General features: G+C 48.3%; 11 protein-coding genes and 1 non-coding gene across 12 annotated transcripts; 6 read left to right on the top strand and 6 right to left on the bottom strand.

Moving 5' to 3' along the window:
* Positions 1-861: 861 nt before the first annotated feature.
* Positions 862-3,060, top strand: RIM13 (Rim13p; the record flags this gene model as incomplete). Its single annotated transcript, XM_020210102.1, has 1 exon — positions 862-3,060. The coding sequence occupies one exon, from the start codon at positions 862-864 to the stop codon at positions 3,058-3,060; it is 2,199 nt and encodes a 732-aa protein (XP_020063877.1).
* Positions 3,061-3,816: 756 nt separating this feature from the next.
* Positions 3,817-4,842, top strand: CANTADRAFT_52710 (dolichyl-diphosphooligosaccharide--protein glycotransferase; the record flags this gene model as incomplete). The annotated part of the gene is made up of 1 exon (XM_020210111.1): positions 3,817-4,842. The coding sequence occupies one exon, from the start codon at positions 3,817-3,819 to the stop codon at positions 4,840-4,842; it is 1,026 nt and encodes a 341-aa protein (XP_020063876.1).
* An 859-nt stretch (positions 4,843-5,701) lies between these two features.
* CANTADRAFT_37594 (uncharacterized protein) lies at positions 5,702-5,980 on the bottom strand (the record flags this gene model as incomplete). Its single annotated transcript, XM_020208726.1, has 1 exon — positions 5,702-5,980. A coding segment is annotated over one exon (279 nt), but the record flags the coding sequence as incomplete, so codon positions are not given.
* A 783-nt stretch (positions 5,981-6,763) lies between these two features.
* On the top strand, positions 6,764-9,037 carry CANTADRAFT_22712 (putative lipase; the record flags this gene model as incomplete). The annotated part of the gene is made up of 1 exon (XM_020206862.1): positions 6,764-9,037. One exon carries the CDS (start codon positions 6,764-6,766, stop codon positions 9,035-9,037), a length of 2,274 nt encoding a protein of 757 aa, XP_020063874.1.
* A 401-nt stretch (positions 9,038-9,438) lies between these two features.
* On the bottom strand, positions 9,439-9,957 carry CANTADRAFT_91042 (DNA-directed RNA polymerase III subunit; the record flags this gene model as incomplete). Its single annotated transcript, XM_020211768.1, has 1 exon — positions 9,439-9,957. The coding sequence occupies one exon, from the start codon at positions 9,955-9,957 to the stop codon at positions 9,439-9,441; it is 519 nt and encodes a 172-aa protein (XP_020063873.1).
* Positions 9,958-10,386: 429 nt separating this feature from the next.
* Positions 10,387-10,758, top strand: TEN1 (Ten1p; the record flags this gene model as incomplete). Its single annotated transcript, XM_020211057.1, has 1 exon — positions 10,387-10,758. One exon carries the CDS (start codon positions 10,387-10,389, stop codon positions 10,756-10,758), a length of 372 nt encoding a protein of 123 aa, XP_020063872.1.
* Positions 10,759-11,697: 939 nt separating this feature from the next.
* PPR1 (Ppr1p) lies at positions 11,698-14,400 on the bottom strand (the record flags this gene model as incomplete). Its single annotated transcript, XM_020210090.1, has 2 exons — positions 11,698-13,375; positions 13,607-14,400. 2 exons carry the CDS (start codon positions 14,398-14,400, stop codon positions 11,698-11,700), a joined length of 2,472 nt encoding a protein of 823 aa, XP_020063871.1.
* A 1,571-nt stretch (positions 14,401-15,971) lies between these two features.
* Positions 15,972-18,056, bottom strand: CANTADRAFT_7090 (uncharacterized protein; the record flags this gene model as incomplete). The annotated part of the gene is made up of 1 exon (XM_020211056.1): positions 15,972-18,056. One exon carries the CDS (start codon positions 18,054-18,056, stop codon positions 15,972-15,974), a length of 2,085 nt encoding a protein of 694 aa, XP_020063870.1.
* An 846-nt stretch (positions 18,057-18,902) lies between these two features.
* Positions 18,903-21,101, top strand: CANTADRAFT_53277 (uncharacterized protein; the record flags this gene model as incomplete). Its single annotated transcript, XM_020210188.1, has 4 exons — positions 18,903-20,038; positions 20,105-20,365; positions 20,534-20,781; positions 20,827-21,101. 4 exons carry the CDS (start codon positions 18,903-18,905, stop codon positions 21,099-21,101), a joined length of 1,920 nt encoding a protein of 639 aa, XP_020063869.1.
* Positions 21,102-21,427: 326 nt separating this feature from the next.
* Positions 21,428-21,500, bottom strand: CANTADRAFT_t159. The gene has a single exon. It is a non-coding gene; the product is annotated as a tRNA-Ala (tRNA).
* A 731-nt stretch (positions 21,501-22,231) lies between these two features.
* Positions 22,232-23,295, top strand: CANTADRAFT_91038 (uncharacterized protein; the record flags this gene model as incomplete). The annotated part of the gene is made up of 2 exons (XM_020211767.1): positions 22,232-22,296; positions 22,473-23,295. 2 exons carry the CDS (start codon positions 22,232-22,234, stop codon positions 23,293-23,295), a joined length of 888 nt encoding a protein of 295 aa, XP_020063868.1.
* A 178-nt stretch (positions 23,296-23,473) lies between these two features.
* On the bottom strand, positions 23,474-24,253 carry CANTADRAFT_274282 (uncharacterized protein). Its single transcript, XM_020208106.1, has one exon. The coding sequence runs from the start codon at positions 24,072-24,074 to the stop codon at positions 23,652-23,654; it is 423 nt and encodes a 140-aa protein (XP_020063867.1). The 5' UTR covers positions 24,075-24,253; the 3' UTR covers positions 23,474-23,651.
* Positions 24,254-25,403: the final 1,150 nt, after the last annotated feature.

The raw sequence follows: 25,403 nt of genomic DNA, 5'->3' as shown, positions 1-25,403 counted from the left end.
AAGTATCAAATCATCACCCACTACTACAAGAGCTGTACCGTTGCTGCAACAGTAAAAATGGTAAACTATCATTGATTGATGGTAATATGGATGGTATACTATTTAAAGTCTCCAGCGAAACACAAAGTTCCTGTGCTGGGTACAGATGCACCAGAGGATGCACGGCCATCAGAAGACACAGAAACAGCACCAATCAATATCAACATTGAGAAATTAGACGATAGTGCAAACTGGAGCAACCCAGCCTCCTTTGACCTTGGTACCGACCCATTGGTCCTTGTTAGCGGATTGAGATTTGTTGGAGTTAGAAGAAGTGTTTTGAGCAGCCATTGTTGATTGATGTCTTAAATATCAAAAAAGATAGCCAGGTAGACCTTCCTTTTTATAAGCTGGACCTTGATACCCTTGAAACTTCTCTCGTGGCCTGGTTAGGGTATTTTGGGTGCAATTTCGCAACAAAATTTCCTCTAATGGCAAGCACAATGGCATATGTGTATAAAATACCAAGGTGACACATGTTCAAGTTTTACATCACGTCTTTCCATACTTGATTTGGTCAAGACATAGCATCGACCCTACACACCTATTGTACACTTTTGCACGGAGGAGTGGGCATAGTGACACAAAAAGACCACCTTACTGCAACGGTCCAATAAGGAACACTTTTCAACTATCTTGATTTGATTCTGGAGGGAGAAACACCTGGACTCTCCCTCCAGGGGCTCCTTTACCACCCCAACCCTCACCCGTACTCATTGTAGGACCCTGGGCGGGTATACTGGTGGAGCAATTACATAAGTAATTACGTAAGCTTAACCCTAAGTATCTGCGACCATTTCCATAATGCAAATCCACCACTTGATGTCCTTATCCGAGGCAGTTGGGCTTCTTCAACAGTCCCACGTCAGTAATGCGCTAGACAACCCTACAAAGGCAAAGAAAGAATGCCTTCAGGCCATGAAAATCTTAAACGGGCTTGCACAGGACCTGCAAAATGTGGCCATGAGTCGGGCTACTATGAAGTATTATGACATTTTGGCCACCAAAAAGCCAGAAACTACAGAGAAGATGTTGTGGTTGAACTCCAAGATCTACGACTTTCACTATCCCGTTTTGGAATTCTCGGAATCGCTCGATTCTGGTCACTTTCCGGTACCGTCATTCACAGAAACCGATCCATCGATTACCATGATTCCACCGTCAATTGAGGCAAGATTCGAGGCTGTATCCATCACCAACTGGTCACAATCGAAAAGTGTATCTGATTTATACCAGGATGTGCTCACAAACTGCTCATTTGTGTCGTCGTTGCTCTCGCTCGTCGATCTAGGATATCCACTTCTTGATTTGGTATCACCAAAGGGTCCCAGCGATCAATATCGGGTGCGTCTCCACTTCAACGGAACTCAGCGCTTGGTAACTGTCGACAACCAGCTTCCTTTCTTTACTGATCGTCGAGAGAGGCATTTGACAGTATCGTCATCATCCGACACCTCACTCTTGTGGCCAGCATTGATCGAAAAGGCCCATTTGAAGATTATGGGGAACGGCTACAGGTTTGAAGGTTCCAACATGGCCAATGACACCTACCTTTTGTCGGGATACATCCCGGAAATCATTAGTTTGCACAACAGTCTTCCAGCCAATTTTGCTGAATTATGGAACCTCCGCAACCAGGGCCAGTTGACGTTGGGAATAGGCACAGGCAAGCTCTCCAAGACTTTGTCAGCACAGTTAAATTTGACGTCGAACCACGATTACTCTATTGAAGCGTACAAGGCAGGCTCCTTGGTGATCAAGAACTCGTGGGTCGAAAATCAAAACCTCGAAAAGAGGTTTATCGAGGTTTCCGACTACAACCATTTCAAGTACCTCTATGTGAACTGGAAGCCTTCAGCAAAATTTAAGTATCTGGCCAAAAGGATGATGCTGTTCAGCCCATCGAAATTGCTTTATGAACACACCCAGCCTGCATTGATCAACCCTACAGACAAGCCACAGAAAGTGTGGGCTCTCTTGGAGCGCAGCTTGCCCAACAAGCATGAGGACCAGCTCATCATGGTTTCCATATACAATTCCAACCGGGACAAATTGTTCACTCCCACTCAGTACCGTTCAGTTCCTAACGACCATGTGACCAACAACAGAATCAAGTTGGAAACATTTACCATGGAGCCTCGACAGGCATACACTATGGTGGTAACGAGTAATTATCCGTGTTACTTTACCTTGACCCTATACCACAATATATCCCCCGATTTCAACTGCAAAATCGCCCGGTTTCCGTTCCTGGATCATCTTCTCAAAGTTGACGGTGAATGGAATACAAACAACAGCGGAGGAAACTGGTCATTGTCCACATTCATGAAAAACCCACAGTTCAGCCTTGTAGTGAAACAAGACACCCACTTGCTTATGGGACTATTTGCATCTAACGATGCTCCAACACTCGTGGGGTTCCATTTATTCCACTCAGAGGACCACAATTATGACTATCCATTGCGGGACTTTGATAAAACCAAACTAATATTCAGTGAGTCGTACACCCCAGGCTTCCAAACCCACAAGCTCCACTTGAAAAAAGGATACTATAAGTTGATCTTGTCAACATACGAAAGAGTAGTACACCAGAACTACCGTCTTGTCTTCAATCCAGAGGCTGCAACTGCAATCTCTGTAGAAAAGATCCATAATACCTTGGGGTTATTCTTGGAGAAGTCTTATTTCGACTGGAACGGCTCGAATCGCTACAAAATGAAGTTTTCAACCCACGACTTCAATGTTGCAGTGACGTTTCAATTAATGCACCTGAATGGTCATGGAGGAGAGGAGGTACTTTCCAGCTACCGACCAGGCGTTAGGGGGTCTGTTTTCAGTGCAGACGGCAGAGCCATAAAAATAAACCAGGAATGGAACGATTCTTTGCATGGAGTTTTTGTGGATGCAACCTTGGATATGCCAGGCAACTATATTCTATTGGTCGAGAGACTTGAACTGGGTGCAGGCAGATGTAATGTGGAGGTGGGAAGCAGCAAGAAGTTGATAATAGAGAAGGACTAGTTAGGGATGAATAAAATACCAAAAATTGGTGTGAGTAGTTGCTCCAGAGACCTATTGAAATTTGTATTTTACCGAATAGCTTGGGTCTTTATAGTGGACCATTAATTGGCGTAACAAGCGATTCTGTGGAGCAGTACGTATCATGCACGAAGGCTAGCAACGAAATTGCTAATACGGTGACGGAGTAACTGAGAATTGCTTAATTGGCCATGTATAGTCGAGGATTGTTGTACCACTGATATTAAATATCATATTTTGGGTACTTAGCTTTATAATAGTGTCTTTTTCGCACAAGTTATCAACCGTATATGATACTCTATAATAGCAATTAGTTTTAGGATCATGCTGCATGGAGTTGTTGATGGTGATTCAAATTTAGCTAAGAACAGTAGCTAAAATCGATGCTGGGTCCGATCAAACTGTAAGTAATCAAGCTCGAAATTTCCACGTTAGTGTAAGCGTCAAAAAGGCTCTACTTCTTTCGACTGGCCAACAACCCGATCTCCATGGCAATTGTGGAGAATATGATCATGCCAATTTTGGTAATTTTCAAATTCAAGCTTAGTATGACTGCCTTTAGCAGCAACAGGCTATCCTAATCCGAGACAACCCCCCAACAACACCCTAGTTGTCTAGTAGGTCTCTGGTGGTTGCACCCAAACCGCGATCACGCGCTATTTCGCACGTGACCAACCCTCCGTGACGTGTTCCATTTTTCAGGCCACTCTCTATCAACACCATCCGATTCATCCTGCAATGAGACTTCCTCTAGTTCCATCGTGCCTAGCACTCCTCTCCCTAGTCACGTCTGCCGTCGCAGGCCTTTCCTCCCAGGAATTGCAAGCTCTCGTCAGAAACGGTGGTAAGAACAAAGCCATCAAGCTCAACGACGACAATTTCCAGGACATCTTATCGGGCCCCAGAGAAGACCACATTGTGGTTTTGTTAACTTCCGACTCACCCAAGATCAATTGTGTGTTGTGTAAGGAGTTTGCGCCCGAATTCGAGCTTGTTGCCAACAGTTGGTATGAGGATCATCCCCACGGATTGACCCAGAAGGAGTTGGAAGACACCGACAGAGACATTCCCGCCAGAAACGTGGTGTTTTTCAAGTCAGAGTTCTCGGAGTCCAGAAACTTCTTCCAGATCTTCCAATTGAACCAGATCCCCAAGGTATTCTACTTTCCTCCCAGCAATGCCACGGGTCCAAACAGCTTTGTCAACGAGGTTTCCGAGTACCAGTTCTACCAGGGTGACCACAAGCACTTGGTCATTGACTGGTTGAAGTCATTCACGGGCCACGACTACCAGATCCACATTCCTCCTGACTATACCAAGATCGCAACCTTTGCGTTCTTTACCTTCACCTTCGTGTTGTTGATCAGAAAGTATTACAAGCAGGTTGGCCAGGTGTTTGCCAGCAGATTATTGTGGAGTGGTTTGACCATCATTGCTGTGTTGTTGTTGACAAGTGGCTACATGTTCAACCAGATCAGAGGCACTCCATATCTCAGAGAACAAGGTGGTAAGGTTGAGTACTTTGCAACCTCCCAGCAGAGCCAATACGGGGTCGAGACCCAGATCTTATCCTTCGTCTACGGTCTCTTGAGTTTGTTGGTGGTGATTTTGTTGAAGACCCTCCCCACCATCAAGAGTGACTCCATCAACTTTGTGGCTGTGGTTGTGATCAGTGCCGGAATATTCGTCACCTACAGTGCCTTGCTCTCCATTTTCGGCTTGAAGGGTTCTGGATATCCATACAGGTTTATCAATATTTTTTAATGAGTTTATCCAGCAAGCGAAGTTCAGCTTCAGCTTGGGGTAGATAGATGATGAATAGACAAGTTTATTGAGATACTGTGATAGCATTGGGCTCATGGCTGAAATGCCATGGGTACCAACGTAGTATCGTAGCTATATTCACATGAGAGAGTACCAAATTGGTGGTTAAACAGTAGGGAGATATTGAGGAACACCCCCCAAAATATGCTAATCACCGCGTGCATGTAGTTAAAATCGTTTTAAGGTATGTCGTTTCCCTCTAAATATAGTTCAATTGTTCCAATTGTGGCTGTGAAATCGTGTCTTCCAGGGTCTAGCATAAATGACCCAATCATGATTTCAAATCGTTGAATCCGGACCATATTTCAATGTGAAAATGTTCCACCTTCACATGCCAGTTGGTGGCTATTCTCGTGTATTGATTGAATTATTTTGTTAGCTCTTTTCTAGGGTATGAAGTTAAGTTCAAAAAGACTAGAAGACTAGAACATAACTTTTGTTAGCTTTTTTCAAGACCAAGAAGCTGGAATCGCTGGACAGATGGATTTTATTGTTATGCTTCCAGGGTTCAATTGCTGGGATATTAGTATTGGTTGCTTTACTGTCAATTCAGTTTTTTGGACTTAGGAGTCCGGTATTTTATGATCATCTTTTGTATTTGTTTATCACTGTCCTTCTTCCTGCTAGCACATATTCTGGGGCCTCCAGAACTTCTTGTTGGTACTCAGAACGTCATCCCTTGAATCCAGCAATGGATGACTGTAATATGGCTTCTTATGGCCATACAGGGCCCAATTCCGTCTTGGTGGATGCTGCACCAGACGCAATTCGTCTTATCCATGACCTATCTTGTGTTTTCGATCCGCTCTACCCGCTGCTCCACCTTCTTCATCATCTTGGCCACCCCCAACACCCTCCTCTTCAACTCACTCACCCTGGCGAGGTCACTTGCGATCTGCTTCTCGTCGACACTGCCAATCACAACCGCTTGAAAGCTCTCCAAACGACGCTCTATGATCCTGAGACGGGTAAGGAGGATCAACTGTGACTGGTTGAGGTGCTCGAAGTTCTCGTTGAGACTGTCGAGGGGGCCACTGAGGAGGCTGTGTGCTGTGTGCTCGATTGGGTGGACTTCGTTGTAATCTTGGTGGCGGTTGTTAGCGCCATGGGGCGAAATGGAAGGATTTTGGCTGGAAAAAGCGGCAGACCGCACTTCTGATGGCGCAAGAGGCGGTGGACTCGCGTTGGGCGCCGGATCGGCCTGCACGGCGGCGTTTGGCGAAGGTGTCATGACGGTGACTGGTGGAGATGTGTCACGTGTTGAGATTTGGAGATGATACTTTCTGACATCCGCGCGGTTTCACATGCAGCCGCTCAACACAATAACGGAGCCTGCACGTGAGCTGCGATCACATGTTGGGTAGGCCCAGTTGCAACACTATCACCCTCCCAGCATATACAGCCAGTTCTTCCACCATTCAGCCGTAGTGGACATCTGCCAGCACACGGAACCTGTACTATTGCTGCCACAACCTGCATCCGTCCGCTTCCGCCGCATCCAACCTGCCATCCGAGTCTGGCGCCTGTTTCCTATCTGGTCATCTAGCAACATAGTCCATCCAAAAGCGACGGCTTTGGCGGCATTTCCTCTGCAAGCAAACCGTTACAGACAGTTTAAGAGAGGATTACTGCGTATTGAGTGCATATACTGCTGGTTCAGAGTCGTATTTCGCTGCAGAATCCCCTAAGTAGTGACGTTTTCTGCAAACAGGCACATCTGTTACCATTTAAAGACGTTTCCTGAAACAACAAGGCATTAGAAACCTCCAAAAAAGGCAAAAGGGCATTCTATCTTCACTTTCAATCACAACCTATCACTTTCAACCATCGCAGCTTCACTGAGCACCCCCTACAACCATTCATGGAAGATCGCATTCTCTACAGACAAGTCCGGTCAGTGAAGGCTGGACAAGTCGAACGGTTCAAAATAGAGTACACTCCCGAGTCCAACTGCGAGCCAGGTCAGCCTCCGAACCTTCCGTCAAATCTCTGGGTGAAAATCAAAAACAGACAACTGATCGCTTTGAGAGCCGCATACTTGGCAGGTCCGTATGTCTTATACGCCGATTGCAGGCCCGAAGACTACGACCCCAACACCAAATGCTTCATCACCGCAGAGCAGCCTGTTTTCGAGCCTCAGATCCTTCCTGGCCAATCGTTCTACGCCGAACTCTCGTGCCACACCTTCAAAGAGTCGTACTGCTGGATCGTGGATGTGGTGTCGCAGATTCTCTTCAACAACACCATCGAGGTGGACTTTGAAATCATCATAGGTACGTCCAAGAATATATTGCACGAGACTTCATTCCCAGAAAAGAAAGTGGCCAATTCGGATAAGACAGGAACGTTCGTGCTCAGCACCATGTTGGTGGTCCATAATTTCGACACGTTAGACCTCTGGAATTTGCCTGTTCCCGATCCCAAAAAGCCCATCCACTTGGTGATTCTAACCCATGGCTTGCACTCGAACGTGGGGGCAGACTTGCTCTTTTTAAAGGAACAGATTGATAAGTGCAAGGGCGAAAACATCGTGGTGAAGGGCTATTTCGGGAATATTGGCAGAACAGAGAGGGGAATCAAATATTTGGGCAGTCGTGTGGCAGAGTACTTGGTGGACTTGGTCAAAAACACCGAGCCTTTCAAGGGAAATGTCTCAAAAGTTTCGTTCATCGGTCATTCCTTGGGAGGGTTGGTCCAGACGTTTGCCATCGCATACTTGGAGACCAATTTTCCTTGGTTTTTTGAAACAATAACTCCCATAAACTTCATTACCTTGGCTTCGCCTTTATTGGGAGTGGTCAACGAAAATCCTATCTATGTCAAATTTGCATTACTGGCCGGAATAGTTGGTTTAACTGGGCAAGATCTCGGACTCAAGTACTTCGAGAATAATTCGAAGCCCCTTTTGTTACTCTTGCCAACTGGGCCAACCCACCAGGTGTTGAAGCGGTTCGTGAGAAGAACCATTTATGCTAACGCTATTAATGATGGCGTGGTTCCTTTGAGAACATCCTCATTGTTGTATTTGGACTATAAGGGATTAAGCCAAATTATTAACTCTACCGAGAATAAGGCTAATGAACTTCATGTGCCTGAGTCAAGCTCAGGAAAAGTCCCCAACAATCCACAGGTTGAGGGAAAAGAGGACAAAGGAATTTCACCTGTTCTGGCTGTTTTATCCTATTTCATGCCCCAAAAGCAGAGCAAGAACGTCGACGACGAGTACCACAAGTTTCAAACAAATGGCGACGAAGAACAAGGAAAAGAGGACGAGTACAAACTCCTCCCACGGTCTTCTGTACTTGAGACAGCCACTGCCCTCATATTACCACCATTGCCATCGATGAAATATATCACAGATCCAGACTCCAGAGATAACATTATCATTCACGATAAAATGTACCACGAGAGTGATCTTCCTCCACCAGATTCCCAAGCAAACGAAGACGATGTTCACCCGAAGGAAAACAATTCGTATTCTTCGAGAATGAGAAGACGTTTACTAGAGCACATAGACTATGAGATAGACCATCTTGAAGAACAAATTGCCCGTGAATATCACAAGAACATGAGTTGGAGAAAGGTGATTGTCAAGTTGAAGCCAGACTCCCACAACAATATTATCGTCAGAAGAACGTTTTCCAATGCTTATGGGTGGCCAGTCATCGAACATTTAGTAGCCAACCATTTCAGAATACCCGAAGAAAGTCAGAAATCTTCTAACAAAATTAAAGTCAAGTCTGCTGATGCAAGCACCGATTCCTTGGATGTGGAAGTTGACTTATCTAGTATCATTGCCCGGGACTTGATTACTAAACAAAATGACGTGATTGACCAAGAGAAATCTAATCAGGAAGAACACCATTGGATTAATTCCAAAGACAATTCTGACTCCCTTTTTGCAGTGGGACCTACTGGTCTCCTTTCTGAGGTCAGTGAGATGGTGGGGAATTTTAAGGAGCAGTGGTTCAACTATGCCGTGACTTCAGTGACAAAAGACGATGAAGAGGTATTAAAGAGACAGAAGAGCAACCGGGTACGGTCACAAGATGGACCAGAAGAGCCCGAGGACGATACTGAAGACAAAGATGGCGATCTAGGGATTGCTCGGCGTCTTATGGGGGGCTTTTTATGATGACATTAAAAACTCCGTCTTATGGGCTCATAATTTCTAACTTCTTCATTTGAACTCTACTCTAGATTCTAGTGCTTCATACTAGTCAACGCAAGTTCTGGACTTTTGATTTGTTGCATACGGGCTTCGTTCGTTTATAATGCATTATACTGTACATATTTGGATCCGTTGATGAATCGTTACTTACTAGATATCGGTCTAAAGATGGCCGCTTGCTCACTCCTTATAGAGACAATAAATGTGGAACTTCCACTTAATACAGAGAATATTGTATATGACCAACGCTGTTTTGTATTTCCATCAACTCCTCTGCGAGAAGTCGTCACCATTTAATGAAACCCATCTTGATCCAATCATACTGGTGTATTATCTATCACTCTCTCCTCCGTTTTCCCCACTCATCACTGCTCTGGTGTTTGTTCAGCCGACTTGAACTGCTCACTTTCTTCTCCCTCGTCCTGTTCTTCTTGTTCTTCCTCTTCTTCCTCTTCTTCCACAGGGAACAACTCGTTGATCTTGGCGATGATCAGCTCGCATCTCTCCTCATCAAATCTCAGATCACACTCTTCAACCAAAGCGTACAAATGGACCATGGAACGGGGCAAGGCATTCACGATCTGTAATTTTTCAATCTTCATCAACTCGAAACCATTCAAGAATTCCATCAACTTCTGGAAGTTTTGTTGGGTGTCAATGGCACTGGAGGCACTGTTGCTGAGATAGGATAGCACGTCTCTCGTTATGACCTCGAGCTCCAAGCCACAGGCAGTGAATCTCTTCTTGAACTTCCTTTTGTCGTTGGCTTGTGCTTCGTCATCCTCGGCTGTGAACGTCCAGTTGTACTTTTTCTTGATGTCCTTCATGAACTCGCCCACCTCATAGTTGGAGAGGAAGGAGTCTCTCTCGTTGAGGATCTTCATGGTGGTTGGGTTGGATTGGTGTAGTGATGAAGATACGCTTGAAATTTGAGATGGGTTTGTCAGCGCTTACGTAAGCACACAATATGACGATTTAGATAAGGTGCTCTTGAAGCGGCGAGTTTGAAGGGTGCAATTGGCAGTTCTGACGTTTGGATCAAGCCTACCACTTTGATGAAGGTTATTAGTTGTGTCTCGATACGAATTAGCCTCAATTTCTCGAAGGCTCAACGGTTCAAGCAGCTCAGAACTTGAAACAGTTCAAACACCATCACGCTGGTAGATTCTTTCCGAGAGCCCAAACTCTTCAAGTCAGCTCAAGTCAGCTAAGCAAGCTCTTTTCAGAACTGTCATAACGAGTCAAAAGTCACGAACTGAATCAATTATTCACCTCACTTAGCTTCCACATTCAACCAATAGTCAGCCCAAACCATGACTCTTCTTATCCTTGATCCGTGCACCCTCTCAGAGACTTTACCCAACGCCTCGTTGTCCTCTCCCGTTCGAGTCCGCTTAATTGCCCAGGTAGTCGAATACATTGACCACGAGTATGCGTTGGTGATACGTCCAGTGAACAATTTAATTGGTGCTGAGAGCAATGGAACCGTTAAAGTGAGGTTACCCACCACAAATCAGCCATTGGACAGAGAGCTTACGTCTCTGGGAACAATAGTGCAATTTGATGCTTTCTACGATGGGAGTGGTATGACTGTGATTTCCTGTGGTGTGGTGGACTCCGGTGCATTGATGAGGGAGAATGGGTTGGAGGTGATGCGAGCAGTGGCTAGTCTCGAGCGCATATAATAGCAGAAGCTGCTTCTTTGGCTACACAGTTTTTTTGGGAATTTTTCAGTGAAAAAGAGACAGTAAAGATTTTCAAAGGCCACTTATTGACCTAGTAGCATGCCCGATTAGACATTAGCTAGTGGAGTTTGGATCCTATGAGTTTTGCGAAGGACGCTTTGCGGGAGTATGCTCAAGTGTCACATAGGCTTTTTACACGACAGAAAGCGTTATAGTTTCATCTTCATATCTCTGATACTTGGAATTTGATTCTCAGAAATGTAGATTTTATTGAGCTAACATGACCTCTCTACCACTGATAGTGGTTTACAAATAGAAAAAATTGATTCTTCAGTAAGATTCAATTTAAGTACAGACAACTGCCAGAAGTAGTAGGATCTGATACTGAGAATTTATAGGTACATGAGCGTAGTATGGAACCGTCCAGAACAGTTGTTAGAGTACGGTTGGAACTTTGAATACATTATTTGATGAGGTGTGATCCATTAGAACGAGTCAATTCGATCTAAGCATGAAAAATGGTAAGGAATGCCCTGGAGAAGTTTCATCATCATTGCATAAAACTACTAATACAATCCAATGTAGAAGAATTGAAAAAAGAAACAGACCACAGTACTATTTCAAAAGTGACTACTTACCTAGCAAGCTTTCTGGGCCAATTGTACTTTACTTTCTTATATCTGGCAATTTCCCCTTGTTTTATTCACCCCGTAGTAGCTTTATTGGATTTGGGTGCAAAATAATAGTTTTGAATTCCCTTGTTTTGTAGCCTACAACAGCACAACTGGCAACATTCTACTATCTAGATGTGATTAGGCAGATGCTTTCTCTATTTTATGTCTATAAGCGTGGCTATTCGCCGATCAGATGCATCACTCGTCGTTTTGTAAAAACTACTATGCTACCCCAACAATCTGTCTCCCCAATAATGCTACAACTTCATCCTTCCTTTCTGACAATTAATCCAGGGTCCACACCAAGCTGGAAATTGGAAGCGGTGAAAACCTGGTCCCAAATCATTTCGTTTGGGGTTTGATGCAAAAGTTCGAACGTCCTCTTTCCTTCCTTGGAGTTGTTGAAGATGGTAGGCGAGCCAGTCGAGTTCTCCGAGTAAGGACTGACAATGATGTTATTCAAATTAGTATCGTTGGTGGCACGAAGTGGGATGGGAGTCGAAGATTCTAATTCTTTGAAGAAAGTCTCCAAATCGAAGTTTTCTCCGTAGATCTGGCTGGGATCTTTTCCAGAGCCCCACTCGAAGGTCGGGGTTGGCGATTCGTGGCTCGGCTGGTCCGCGGGCCCTGATTGCACGTTTCCAAAAGGATTCAAGTCCTGGGATTCCTGATCTGCCTGGGTGAGGTTTTCTACCAATTTCGAGAGGTTAGACTTGATATTGTTGTTGTTGACCTTGTCCAAGCTGTCCTTGGTGACCTTGAGGGTGGAAAAGCCCTGGACCACCTCGTTGTAGCGGATCTTGATGATGGCCGTGGTCAAACTTTGGAACACCTCGCAGCAGTTGATGGCTGCCTCACAACGGTCTACCAACGACGTCAACACGTTCAAGCAGTCGGAAGTGATGGTCTTGATCTCCTGCAACGAGTGCTGCACCCGCACCTCCTCGCTGTTGTACACAGTGTACAAGAACGAAGTGCCAGCACTGAAGAGATTGTGTACAGCTGCCCAGGTGTAATTGATGCTCTTGGTGGAAAAGAGCTGGGTGTAGCACGCGATCAACTGCTTAGCTGCCTGGCACACCTGGAGGATGTCGTTGGGCGACAACTTGTAGTTTTTGGGCGACAAGTTGTAGAGCATGAGGAGGGTGTGGTTATAGTTCAAGGTAAAGAACGAGAGGTTGAAGTTGCAGTTCATCTGGTGGCGGGTTTGGGGGGTGTCGTTGCGCCAGGCAGCTAGTCTGGCCAAAATGGCAGCTTTCCAGGCGTCCAAGGTGGCGTATTGACGAGGAACGTCAGCATGGGTGTAGAGCACGCTCTGGACCTCAGACTGGATCTGGCGGATCCGGAAGATTGAGAGCGAGATCGTCTTGTAGGAGGGAGCCGAGGGACGAGTAGAGGCTAGCGAGTAGTCGCCAGGCGAGCCATCCTGGAGGATGAAGGCGTCGTCCAACATTGATGGGAAAGGTGTGTGGATAGACGCGTCCGGAATGCCCACGGGACGGTCCAAGTAGAAGCAGATCTGGCGGTCGATGGCGTAGGTACACCAGAAGAGCCGACGGCGCTTGTCTTTGGCAAAAGCATCGAGATTGGAGGCAGTGGTGGTGTTGTTTTCGTTGTGCAAATCCAAGTCCACACACATGCGAAGAGCAGTGCCCAACACGTACCACACGGCAGGGGTGGTGGGTCTCATGGTGGCATAGAGCGACTGGAGAAGCACTGCCTGGAGTGCTTCCAACGGGTCCAGCGACGCCTTGACGTCGTCAAGGTACTGGAAAGCAGCGAGACGGAACGATTCTGAGATGGTGGGCGGGTACTGGAGGTGGTGGACGGAGGCAGCGATGGCAAAGGTCATATTGAGGAAGAAAAGCGACGCGTGGTAGCGGCTGGGGGGGACGATGGCGTTGGAGATGCGCTTGACGGTGTCTGGGTGAGGGAGGGGGGCACTGTTTCCGTGAACTTGGTTGTGGTGGTGGTTGTGCAATTGCTGGTGCTGCAAGTGGTGATTATCTCCCAGCTGTTTCCCCAGAAATTGGTGGTTCTGCTGGTGGTTCTGCTGGTTGTGGTGGTAGTTCGGCTTGTTCTGGTGCAAATTCTGGTGCAATTCCTGCTGATTTTGGTGCAATTCGCCCTGAAATGGCTCCTTGGCTCGCCCAGATCCCTCATTTCCGTCCAACTCCAACCCCTTCTCCAACTCCCGCTTGTACTGGTCGAACCATGGCGTGGCACCGTCGCCCCTCACCCGTTCCACGTCCATGCCAGTGAAGTCCGACGCTAGCGACACCTCAGAAGGGTCAAAAGGTCCATAGATGGGCAAAAAATGGTTGGCTACAAACTCTTCCCGGTGGAGAACTGGCAACTGGCTGTTGGACTGGGCAAAGAAGATATGGATGAATTTCAAGGCAGTGACCTTGGGAGGCAAAATGGCAGGGAGAATCGCTGCCGCCGGTATTGACAGTACTGCTGGCTGACTGACAGGGTCTGGGGCTGCCGAAGACTTGCGATTGACCTTGACAGCCGTGGTCATCAACTTGGAAAAGGCTATGGACGGTTTGGGGCCAGAAAGTGAAGCATGCGACGGTATGACAGAGCTGACAGGGTTGGAATTTGTGCTGCCCGCACCAGCAGATGCAGCAGACGCAGCAGATGCTTCAGACGTGGCACTGACACTGGCAACGTCCACGCCATGTTGCTTCAATTGGGCTTCGAGAAGCTGGATCTTGTTCTCAAGATGCACCACGTAGGACCGAGGCACCTCTCTTCCGGTCAACGGATCTAATCCAACACAGTCGTTGCCGCTCTTCTCGCACTTGGAGCACTTGGGGAACTTCTGGTCACATTTGATCTTCTTGACTCGACAGCGATGACAGGCACTGGTGGAGCGATGTAGGGGGGCATTTTGGGGATGTTTTTGGGGAGGCTCGGGGGTCGCGAGCTCGGCAGAAGCCGAGAGTTTGCGCTTTGTGGCCATGGTGGTGCAGATTCGGGCCAGGACAGGAGTGGAAGCGTTGGTCGGCCACGGCTGGGCGTGAATGGGATTATCAGATAATACGATAAGAGTCACGTGACCTTGGGTTCCAGGTGCAGGTGCAGGGCCTTTAGGTTTTGACGTGGTCCTGTGGCACGTCTAAACTACATTGCGTCCTACTGGTGCATGGTGCGTCAACCTTTGTCAATGGAGCGGCGGGCAGCGGCCGCTAGCGGCACCAGCGAGGGCTAAATATAACGAGGCTTATGGAAGACCTTCTAAAACGTGAGCTGTCGCACGTGATCTCGGCACGGCTAGCTTTCTTGAGCCGTTTCCCGGAATCACTGAATTCCAGAAACCGGACTATTGTTGTTGCCTTTGAATGCAAGCACCAACATTGCTCACCTCACCTATGCAAGCCTACCGGGATCTTTCCGTGAAAGGTGCTTGCAGTTTTTATTGCATTTTTGCACCCATGCAATATGCAACAAGTGCGCCCTTGCATGAGTCAATAATAGATATTTGGCTCTTCCTGCTTGGAATAATATCTCGAAGGCAATGCAAGCAGGCAGTCTGGTCGGCAGATTTTGCCATTCCTTCATTTTAGGTTAGGACTGCGCCAGCTCCGAACATGCAATCGAGCTTATTTCGGGCGACTTCTCCTCGGGCATATATTTTCCACCCAAGCCTCCGCCACCATTCGATTTTAAATCCGTGCAGTTTAGGTTGCATTGATTTAGCCCCAAAAATTAACTACTCAGGCCAGACCACCGGAAAAGCCCCTACTTTAGTGCTTGGATGAACTTTTATAAAACAATAGCGAATAAATAACCAGACTTGCGTCCGGAGCACAAAGACAAACTTTTAGTTGGCATGAATAAGAACAATAGCTCAAAAATGGTAGATATGTTGGTAGTCTTCGCATTGACTTGCGTGGACATTATTCGGCAATGGCTTATACTGGTGTATTATCGCAGTGATGTTTTGCTAAGACATAAAATATCTGCATTGGAGGTAATGTCAAAATTCGATTTTGTGGGTTGATAAAATTAGTTGAATGATTCCATGACGGCATACAGTGAAATCGCATAAAGATGTTATTTTGGGATGCCACTTCTGTTTTCGGGTCATGTAACCAGAATATGAGTCTCCCGAAGTCAATACTGGCCGAACAAGAGAATATTTGAATAATCCTGAAATTGTAACCGAACAAGAGAATATTCTATAGAATAATCCCGTAATTCAATTCCGACTGACGAAGGGAATATTGCATTAATAAATCCAAGGTAGGAAAATATTCATACTGAAACTTCCGAATAAATCCAAACTGTAATAGAATAATCTGCCGCTTTTTAAATTCAAGCAAGAGGCCTTCCAATACTGAAAACACTCTGATCGAATCCAACAAAGTAAAGCATCTCGAAGCTCAATTCCGAAAAAATACCATGTCTGAATATGCTATTGAATAATCTGAAATTCCCAAGGAAATCCAAAATTGAAAATTCTAATTCATAAGCCCCAATAGTACAGTATCGACAACTCTGTGGGTAACCCCTAATATCCTAATCACCCTCCTAGTTCAAGTGCTTGATCTTGGTCTCCTTCAACTTCAACGAGGTGTCCAACCGAGGGATAATCACCTCGTAGCCTTGACTTTCTGCGTCGTAGTTCAATGGGTCCTTTTCCACCCGGATCGTGGTGACCAACGAGTCGTCATAAAGTGGATACTTGACATGCACTGAGTCGACCTCGTGCTTCTGCTCCTTTCCGCCCACCGGCTGCGGGAACCTTCTTTCCACGGTCTCGAAACTAGCATCCTTGGCTATGGTGTCTTTGTACACAGACTGTTTGGCCAAAATCAAGTCGCTCCAGTTTCTCTTGTTAAGCAAGCGATGGTTGTCTCTGGAAGAGCCGTCTGGCTCTGTGTAGAACAAGGGCACCAAGTCCTCGTCTGTCTCGGAGTCGAAATGGTGGATCTTGCTCCGCTTGTTGAGAAGCGTTGCCATGGCATCAGGAGGAGGTCCGTTGATGATTGCCGAGCTGATGACGTTGAAAATCAACCGTGGGTCTCTCTCAGGCATCTCGGTGACGTTGAAGTTGGCGCTCTCGGTCTTGGTGCCCTTCAAGAGCTGGTGAGTCGTAGGATGCTTGTGGTACTTCGATTTGAGTCTTCCAAGACATCCCAAGTGCACGTCTCCCGAAAGAATGGTGATACGAACCGTGTGTTCGTTGCCAAACTCGATGAGGTCCTTGATCAACTTGTTACGCTCGCGCTTGTGATGCTTGGAGCACCAGTGGTCGTTCAAGTCGTCCAAGACCTCGACGTCTCCGTCGAACTCGTTGACCAAACCCTTCTGGATCACACCTTTGGTGGCCAAATGGCGAAGAGGCTTAAGGGCCGTGGACGTAAGGAGCCACTCCAACCACACGAGCCGTGGATAGAAGATGGGCACTCCCAACATCACCAACAAGTGCTTGATGGACTTGTCGGCCAGAATCTCGCTACGAAGACGGTCAAAAATGGCAGAGTAAGTGGAGGGGGTGATGATCTGCTTCAACTTGCGCTCGGTACGGCAGTCCATGCCGACCATGGCGATCTCCTTGCCCAAACGGACGTAGTTGGAGTGGTTCTTCTGGGCGATGGTGGGACCGTTGGTGCGGCTCAAGATCCATGACGGGTCCTGCGCGTGGATGTCCTCATCGGGCGCCTGATGGTGCTGGAACACCATATAATATGTGTAGGCCACATTGCCGATGGCCTTGAACACTTCACTCTGCATGGTGGCGTCACGGTAACTGCCAAAGCCGTCGATGATATCGTGGTCGTCCCAGATGTTGATGGATGGGATTTGGGCCATGGCCACCGGGAAGAGCGCCTGGAGCGTGGTGCCGTTGGTGCCCTTCCAGAAGCCCTTGCCGAACCAGGCGAGATAGTGGTGGAGGTAGAAGTGCTTGAGCTCCTCCACCAATTCGGGCGAGGCCTGCACCAGGCGCTTGTGCATGTAGTCCGACTCGTCGGCCCATTTTTTGAGCGCAGGCGACGCCTGCTTGACGGCATCTGCATAGATCTGGTCACCGCCACCAAGCATGACGTGGTAGTGGTTGGTATCATGCTTGTTGATGACGTCCAACCAGAGCGACGACTTGAACTCGCCGGGGTCAGCGCCGAGCGAGAACCCATTGCAAGAGTAGGACATCACGTTCATGGACTGGTCAGCTCCAGGAACGAAGAACTGGAATCCCTGCTTGGTGGCATTGTTGATGTGATAATGCACCTTCTGCTCATAGGCTGCAAGCTCCAAATGCACAGTGTACCGAAAGAACGAGATGCCGTCCTGCTCGAAGAACTTGGTGCCGGCAAAGGTACCCTTGCTGGTGGCTCCTGCGTCGGTACCGGCAGCGCCGGCAGCGTCTGGTGCAGCCCGACCTATCTGGTACGTGATTTCAGGTGCAGTCTGCGCCTGGTTGACAGCGAGAAGAATACTGCCTCTGTAATCGGCGCCCTGCTCGAGGGTTCCCACCAAACGAAGGATGGGACCACATCTGATGTCGAGGCCGGCAAAGGGCTCGTCCACAGGCAATTCCTTAGGCGGGTTTTCGCCGGTGTGCTCGTTGAGCTGTCTGTATTCGTCCAAGGGGAGCGGGTCGTACCAGGACATGGATGGTGTGAATTAGCGAAAGAAGCAGCTGAAAGATGCAGTTGGTGCAAAAGACGATGTGGGTAGCGCAGGTGGAACTGCCATCGGGACGCGCAAGGTTGCTGGTATAGCCTGCAGCCCACCACCTGCACGTGATGCTTGTTTATGCCTGGCCCATGACAGGCCAGCCGCGGGGAGGGGTCTGGGGGGTGACCCACGTCACATGACTTTCTGTGGGGTAGGCGCTGCGGTATCCTGCCACGCCAGCCACAGCACGTGGGGTTTGCATCGCCCGCCCCAACGCGAACCAGGGCGTGCTGGCAGCCACTACCACCACTAGGCAGATTGTTGAAGGTATCTATCTGGCAGCGCTAACCGCAGCACCCCGGCAGTGCTTCCCCTGCTTACCTCGGTACCTTCCTTGCACAGCCCACCTTCCTTCTGCACCTAGCGCACGCATCTAAAAACATTCTTGGAAGCGCTGTACGCAGGTTTGCTCCGTCTAGACTTCGGGTCCCCTGAACCAAACATTACCCGTGCCCTGGAAACTTGCGCGAACCACCAGCTATTATATTTATAGCAGATAAGCCTCCCAGCAGTATGGGGTAATGCCGTACGGCGGAGTCGCGCCTCCCCCAGCCCACCGACCCTCACTTCTCATTGGCCCCAGCCCAATTGACGGGGCTGCTCCCCGCCACGGTTGTTCGATGTCAATGCATGCCTATCTATCTGCGACCTGCACCCACACCTGCGCACCCCATTTACGATGGTCGTATCCTCGTGCGCACACAAAACCATTCTCTTGGCAGCTCATGATCACTCGTTATATAAACCCAGTCGCCCCACTACTGCCAGTTTTTCCCAAGCATGTCCTCAGCGGTAGTTTCCAGCACCAATCCATTGAATGGTGTCAATGACCACCACGACGGTACTGACCACGGCAGCGTCCTGACGCTGCGCCAGCTAGACCATGAGCCCCCTCCAAATGTGGGGAACATCCCACGCATCCCTCCTGACACTCCGTTGTTGTCTGACACCAGATTCTCACGGCGGGTATCGTTCAACAACCTCCACCAGGACTGGGCCGAGACAGAGCCGCCAGCCTGGAATCCGTTGTACACGCAAAACGGCAACTATGACCACTTTTCCGACCCCAACTTCGGATACGGCAACTCCACCGTCAACGACATCCTGAAAGCGTATAGCCAGCAGCCAGTCAAGAAGAAGTTGAAGCTTCCCGCGCCTCCGTCCAAGTCCATTCTCAAAAACAAAGTATCTTTGCAGCAGTTGGAGTACAACTCAATGGCGCGTGATGTTGCCGTGGAGTGCGAGGACGACTTCACCGATAATAACAAGACGCTCACCCTGGGGGAGCAGACGCATGCTGCACCACCGCCAGCTGCACCTTCCAGCCGACGCAAACTGTACCTGGGCATGACCGACGAGGAGCTCATGGCGTTGGACCCCCAGTTCAAAACCACCAAGGCCAAGACCTCCAACATGGAGAACTTCAAGTTCGACTCCCAAACAACATACTACCTACCATCGCGAAGACCTTCCACCTCCACCATCGGCTCGCAACCAGCTCCCCGCCAAGTCATGTACCCATCCTCCAACGAAAACAACTACAAGTCCATCAGTCTCACCGTAAAGCACAACCAGTTCGACCAGTTCCCCTACAACCGTACCATTCTCACCGTACTCTCGGGAAGAAGACACACCTGGAACTCGGTCGACTGGTTGCTCTTGATCAACCAGTCGCTCGAGGAGTCGGCCACCTCGTTCCTCCAGGACGGCGACTACCTTGTCATTTCTGCGTTAATTCCGTTGAAGTTCTTGAACGACTACAAGAAGCACGCCAAGAAGCCCGCGGCCTTGGACGACTACCTCTACAAGAAGTGCGAAAATCTCCTCAACTACATTGTCAACAACGAGCTCTTGAAAGCAAACGATTTGCGATTGAAGATCACCGTGGAATTGGTCACTGATAACGATCCTTTGAAGTCCTCCTCGTTTCTGGGCCCTTCGGGCTCCTCGATCTCGGGCCCTTCTACCAGCAACGGCCATAGTGGACATATCATCAACCCCAGACTCACAGGCACCAAGTACATGCTCCAGCATCTTTTCAAGCAGTACCAGCCTAGCATAGTGGTGGTGGGCAACAAATCCTCAAACTTGAATTTTAAGTACCCCTTGAAGATCAAGAAACAAAACCAGAAGGATGAATTCTTGATCAAATTGAGCTCGTTTGTGGTCAAATACTCACCAGTCCCGGTGGTCTTGGTTGGTAATAGCACCGAGTTTCACAACAAGACAGGACGCGAAGCCATGTTGGCCAATTCCAAAACAAGTCCTCCGCCCCAGAGCCTCAAATTCAACTTGGATGGCGCTCGCGAAAGCAGACGTAAGCTGTCAACGAAACCAGACATCGTGATCTCTCCTGCCAGATCACCTCTTGAAGACTCCTCGTCTTCTGCTCGCAGACCCTCGTCTTCTAGCTCTTCCTCCGCAGAGTCTATCGAGTCAACTGAGTCTTTCACAGGCCCCGAATGTGACTTTGGCGAACAGCTTGCAACCATTAGCGAGTCGCAATCCGAGTCTCGGTTCGAAGATATGATCAAGCTTATTTCGGACAAGTCGCTTGGCGACTCCAGATACTACCTTGAGGCTCTTAATTCCAAAGATGACAACTTGAAGTTGGATTCCAAGATCCACTCGATATACAGAAGCCAGACCACTGGGCATAGTGCTGGATTCACCACATCTACAGGCGTGGGTTTTGGAGGCTCAGGATCCAATTCCTTACACCGCATGACCAGTGCTGACTCCAGCACCCACGAAATGTACTCATCCAACGACCCCATCTACAAGGTTAGAAGTTTGATCAGCTACAACGAGGAGAAGGAGCTGAAAAACGACAAGTTGCGTAAGGACTTGAAGCGCAACAGAACTCGCAACAGTGTTTCCTCGAAATCAACTGTGGGAAGTGACAAGAAGGATGCCAAGGACAAAAAGGATAAAAAGGAAAAGAAATCGCTCTGGCAGAAATTGGGATTGAAAAAATAAGTGAGTCACATACCCTTCAAAAACAATGCTCCCCTTACCACATGGCCACAGCGCCCAAATTTAATGACTATTTTATATGACCACGTCTCGAGCTGGGTTGAAACGATCCTGCTGAGAACAATAATTCAATTCGCTTGTCAATCCGTTATTATCGTTTTATCTTCAATTCTAGAATAAGTAAATTAATAAATGTAAAAATATGTGTACTGTTTCGTAGATTTGAAGTTCCAAGACTTGTACGACAGTGGCTGAGTAGGCATCATCTTCATAATCGAAGGCTTAGCAAATTCAATCGTCTATATCTAAAAAGCACATGCAAAAAGAAATGGACGAGTCCGGAGTCGAACCGGAGACCTTTCGCATGCTAAGCGAACGCGCTACCAACTACGCCACACGCCCCTTTTCTGAAGAAATCGATCACTGAAATAAAGCGCTTTAGAATGCTTATATAATTTATTACGTAATCAATCTCTCAACAATGCCTACCAAGTTACACGAGCAATTTGCTTCTCTCGCGGTGCCTGAAGGACACATGCTGCCTTCCATGCAACAGATCGAACTGCTCAAGCAAATCCTAGTTGCGTTCCATGCATCCCGAGAATTGATCATCGGTCTTGGCTGGCAGGTGTGATGCATTACGCTTTGCATCTGCGCACATCCGCAGATAATAACGGTGCTCAATTGTAGAGTCTCCGGAACCGTAAATCCTTGTCTATGATTTGACTCTGTCCTGCGCCACGTCCGAGGGCTCGTCTGGACACATCTCCGTGTTTGAGACGATTGCTCCTGCTGTTACGGAGATGTACTCAGTGCGCAAATCGCGTGGGCTACATAATGTCAATCTCTAGAATTAACATGTGCCGGCCACATGCAGCATGCTTGGATCGCATGGAAGTCTATTCAGCCGTATTTCACAAGGCACCAGACACTAGGCACCGGACACTAGGCACCGGACACTAGGCACCGGACACTAGGCAGCCCCTTACCATAAAGTCACTCTCTCGCACCATACGCTACCACCTCCAGCCACCACTGCGATCCAGCCATCGGATCTACCACACAACTATCTTCCATCCAGCCACTCCGACATGTTCTTCCCATCCAATTGACATGTGCTGTCCTCCATCAACATGCACCCTGCACCGTCATCCAGGCATCTAGAAGCTGGGCCCTGCAACCGCGTCGTGCGCCCACCGTCCGTCACGATTTACTATTCTTACAACCAAATACTCCTCCTACTCCACCGCGGCTACTCGTACATTCCCCCATGTTGCCCTCTACAAGACGATTGTGTCTCGTCAACCAGCGCAGATCGCTCCTCCTGGCGTCTCCTTCCTACTTGCGCAATTCTCTTTTGCAATTTCCCGCCAGATCCTACGGCACAAGATCCGAACACGACTCGCCCTTCGACCACTTTGCTCCTCGTCCCAAGCGCTGGATCAGCTGGAAATCCACCCTCATATTCGCTGCTGTTGGTGCTGCGCTCGCCTACAATGAGACTGTTTTCAATTGGTACCAGTCGTACGTTTCCATCGACAACCAAGACCCCCAGACCCTCCAGCTCTTGCCAATGCAATTGGAGTACAAGTTGAAGAACTTGCCGTTGTACCAGGAGCTCACACACCCTAGGAATGCTGAACGCTGGTACAAGTTACTGTCGTGGGAGAACTTGGACCGTAATGTGCTCGAAGGACAGGGACCAGCACAGGTCAAGCACCAGCAGGAGTATACTGCGCCATCGTTGACCACACACACGCTCGCGCAACCAGGCGGTATCTTGATCAAGCCAGTGATCTTCCACAACATCGAGACGGACGAGGGCGTGACCATCGTGCACTTGGGGTACAAGTTGTGTGGGTATCCGTTCTTGGTGCACGGAGGCATGTTGGCCACTTTGCTCAACGAGACCTACAAGCGCAATGCCAGCTTGTCGCGCGAGTTGTCGCACTTGAAGGACGACTTCATGGTGGAGAACTTGACCATCGAGTACAAACGCCCCACCTTGGCCAACCAGTTCTTGGTGGTGCGAACTAACAAGGTGGAAACCGCAGACAAGGTGGTGTACATGGAGAGCGAGATTCAGGACAAAAAAGGGCGCACCTTGGTCAAAAGCAGTGCCAGGCTCCGGGACACGGGAAGGGCCAGTGGCCAGATGAGGGACGGGGCCACCCCCAAGAAGTGGTGGGTGTTTTAGGGATTTATGGGTATAGTTGGGTATAGTAATTAATCCATATCAAGGCTGTGAAAGATGCCATAGAGGCCGACCCACACGTTCCCGCAAAGTATTGGCCACTGCGGGAGTTTATTCAGAAGAATTCGTATCCTTGAGGAATTGAACATTTATGGCTCCTGTGTGTTTATTGATGAGAGACTCCAGCGATCACTGATCAGAAAACTTAAGAGAATTGGTTTTGATCTTACTCAAGCTGGCCGAGCTTGATCAAGACAACTTCAACGATGTGGGCGATCAAGAGCGAGCTTTCAGAGTTATTCAAATTGTTCCTGATGAAGTTATGATCTTCCTAACATCTCAGTCCCATTTGGACTGCATCATCTGCCCCAGGACTTCCAAAGGTTCGTTGTGAGCTCAAAACCAACCATAACAGCTCCAAATGTGTCAAATAAGCTCAATTCCATCAACAAATGAGAACGAGCACCTATAGGAAGAACAAGATTCCATGATGATATACGGGAGCCAAAGTTGCAAGCCGAGGAGAGGACTAATGAGTGTTCCCAGCCAAATCGTTCAACCCAACGGAACAAAATTTGCCCCGCAATATCGCCGTTGGAATCCTCAATCCCCGAAAATTCAGAACAACAGACGACGGGCCTGGGATATAATTCCGTCCTGTTGGTCGAGTCTAATAATAGCCCGGGTTTTGGAAAAGTGGGGCTCGGGACAACGCCGACTCCCCAGAAACGGGTGGGTGGGGCTGTCAATGCATGATTTGTGCTGGTATGCGCTGTTGGCATGCACTAAAATGTACTGGCATGTACTAGTCGCAGGCTGAGGGGTTTGTCCTACACAGCCTGGGCCAATTACCTGTGCAGTTTCCAGAATAACGCCCAATGGCTTCGAAGCCTGACTGCGAGGCTCAACCAGCTGCGTCGTCCTGTGGGTTGTCGGTTACAAGAGCCGTTTGGAATTTTAATTAAATTCTTGCACCACGAAGCACAATTCATGCACAAGCGTGGAGTTAATGCTACACAATTAGTCAGCCATGGTGGATCCCAAACTTCAACTGCTCGTATCATCAATATTCATCTAGTTGCAATTCATATGAATTACAGCATCGATGTAACTACTGAAACATCACCGGAAATACACATTTACCAGTTGTAAACTTGCGGCTTCTTCGCGGCTTCTTCGCGGCTTCTTCGCGGCTTCTCCACTGTACACGGAGAAACCACCTCCCATCGAAACGGGCCGGAAGCGGCCTTAGCAGCCTCGTAAATAGTGCATATTGGGCATTTGAAGCAGCGGCATAATCTTCCGTCCGGAAGCAAGCTACACCTACATGCCAAGGGTGCAGTAGCATTGCCTTGCATATATAGGGGCAGGTGTGGCTTACGAGATCTTGACTAATAGGCGATGTCTGATCGGCGATGTCAATTGAACAAGTCTCCTGGTTTATTTTTAGTGTTGGGCCCAATTGTCCAAAGAACAGAAGCTGTCTCCATGCGGAGGGAGTTATGCATCAAGCAACAGGAAACTAGTGCACATGTAGGCAGCGCAAATTCCTACAGGTGATGTGCGTTTTGTGTGCGCATTTGCATTGATAGCCTTGCAGGTAGCAGGAAAAAAGCCAGGTATTGTTCTTAGTGCACAATAGGGTTTAGATATAGCAGGGATGTTTCTGCCCTGGTGATGTCAAACAATGTTGGGATCCGGCCTCGAGCACTTGTCTTGCACCAGTAGCATGCAGCGCTAAGACTGCCTGGTAGCGGCTGCACCCCACACCCACCGTAAAACACTGGAACACCTGTCTTTTGCTGGCGGCTGCACATGAACACCTTTGTAGGCTTGTGGTCGTCTATTTGAACTCTAGTATGCCAGTGATGCGAATGCACAAAGCACCTGTCGGAACTGCGGATTACATTCCCGCGACAGAGGCACCAGTGCCCGTTGGTCGCAGCTCGCAGCTCGCTTGCCACGGTGGTAACTTTTAGAGCCCGGCTGCAATGGTGCCATAATAACATGTGGTTGCTTGGCACCACTATCTACATGCCAGCTAACGATCTCTGTTCGGGCAGGCAAGCAAGCATTGGCAACCACAAAGCTTGCGACCCTCTACCACCACT

Source organism: Suhomyces tanzawaensis (assembly GCF_001661415.1).
Source record: "Suhomyces tanzawaensis NRRL Y-17324 unplaced genomic scaffold CANTAscaffold_5, whole genome shotgun sequence".
Lineage (NCBI taxonomy): Eukaryota > Fungi > Ascomycota > Pichiomycetes > Serinales > Debaryomycetaceae > Suhomyces > Suhomyces tanzawaensis.
Note: the sequence above shows the minus strand (reverse complement) of the source record. Positions and strands in the feature narration are given on the sequence as shown.

Excerpts from the sequence above, each read along its gene's own strand:
- CANTADRAFT_274282 (XM_020208106.1), bottom strand. The coding sequence starts at position 24,074 with ATGCCAACAGCGCATACCAGCACAAATCATGCATTGACAGCCCCACCC.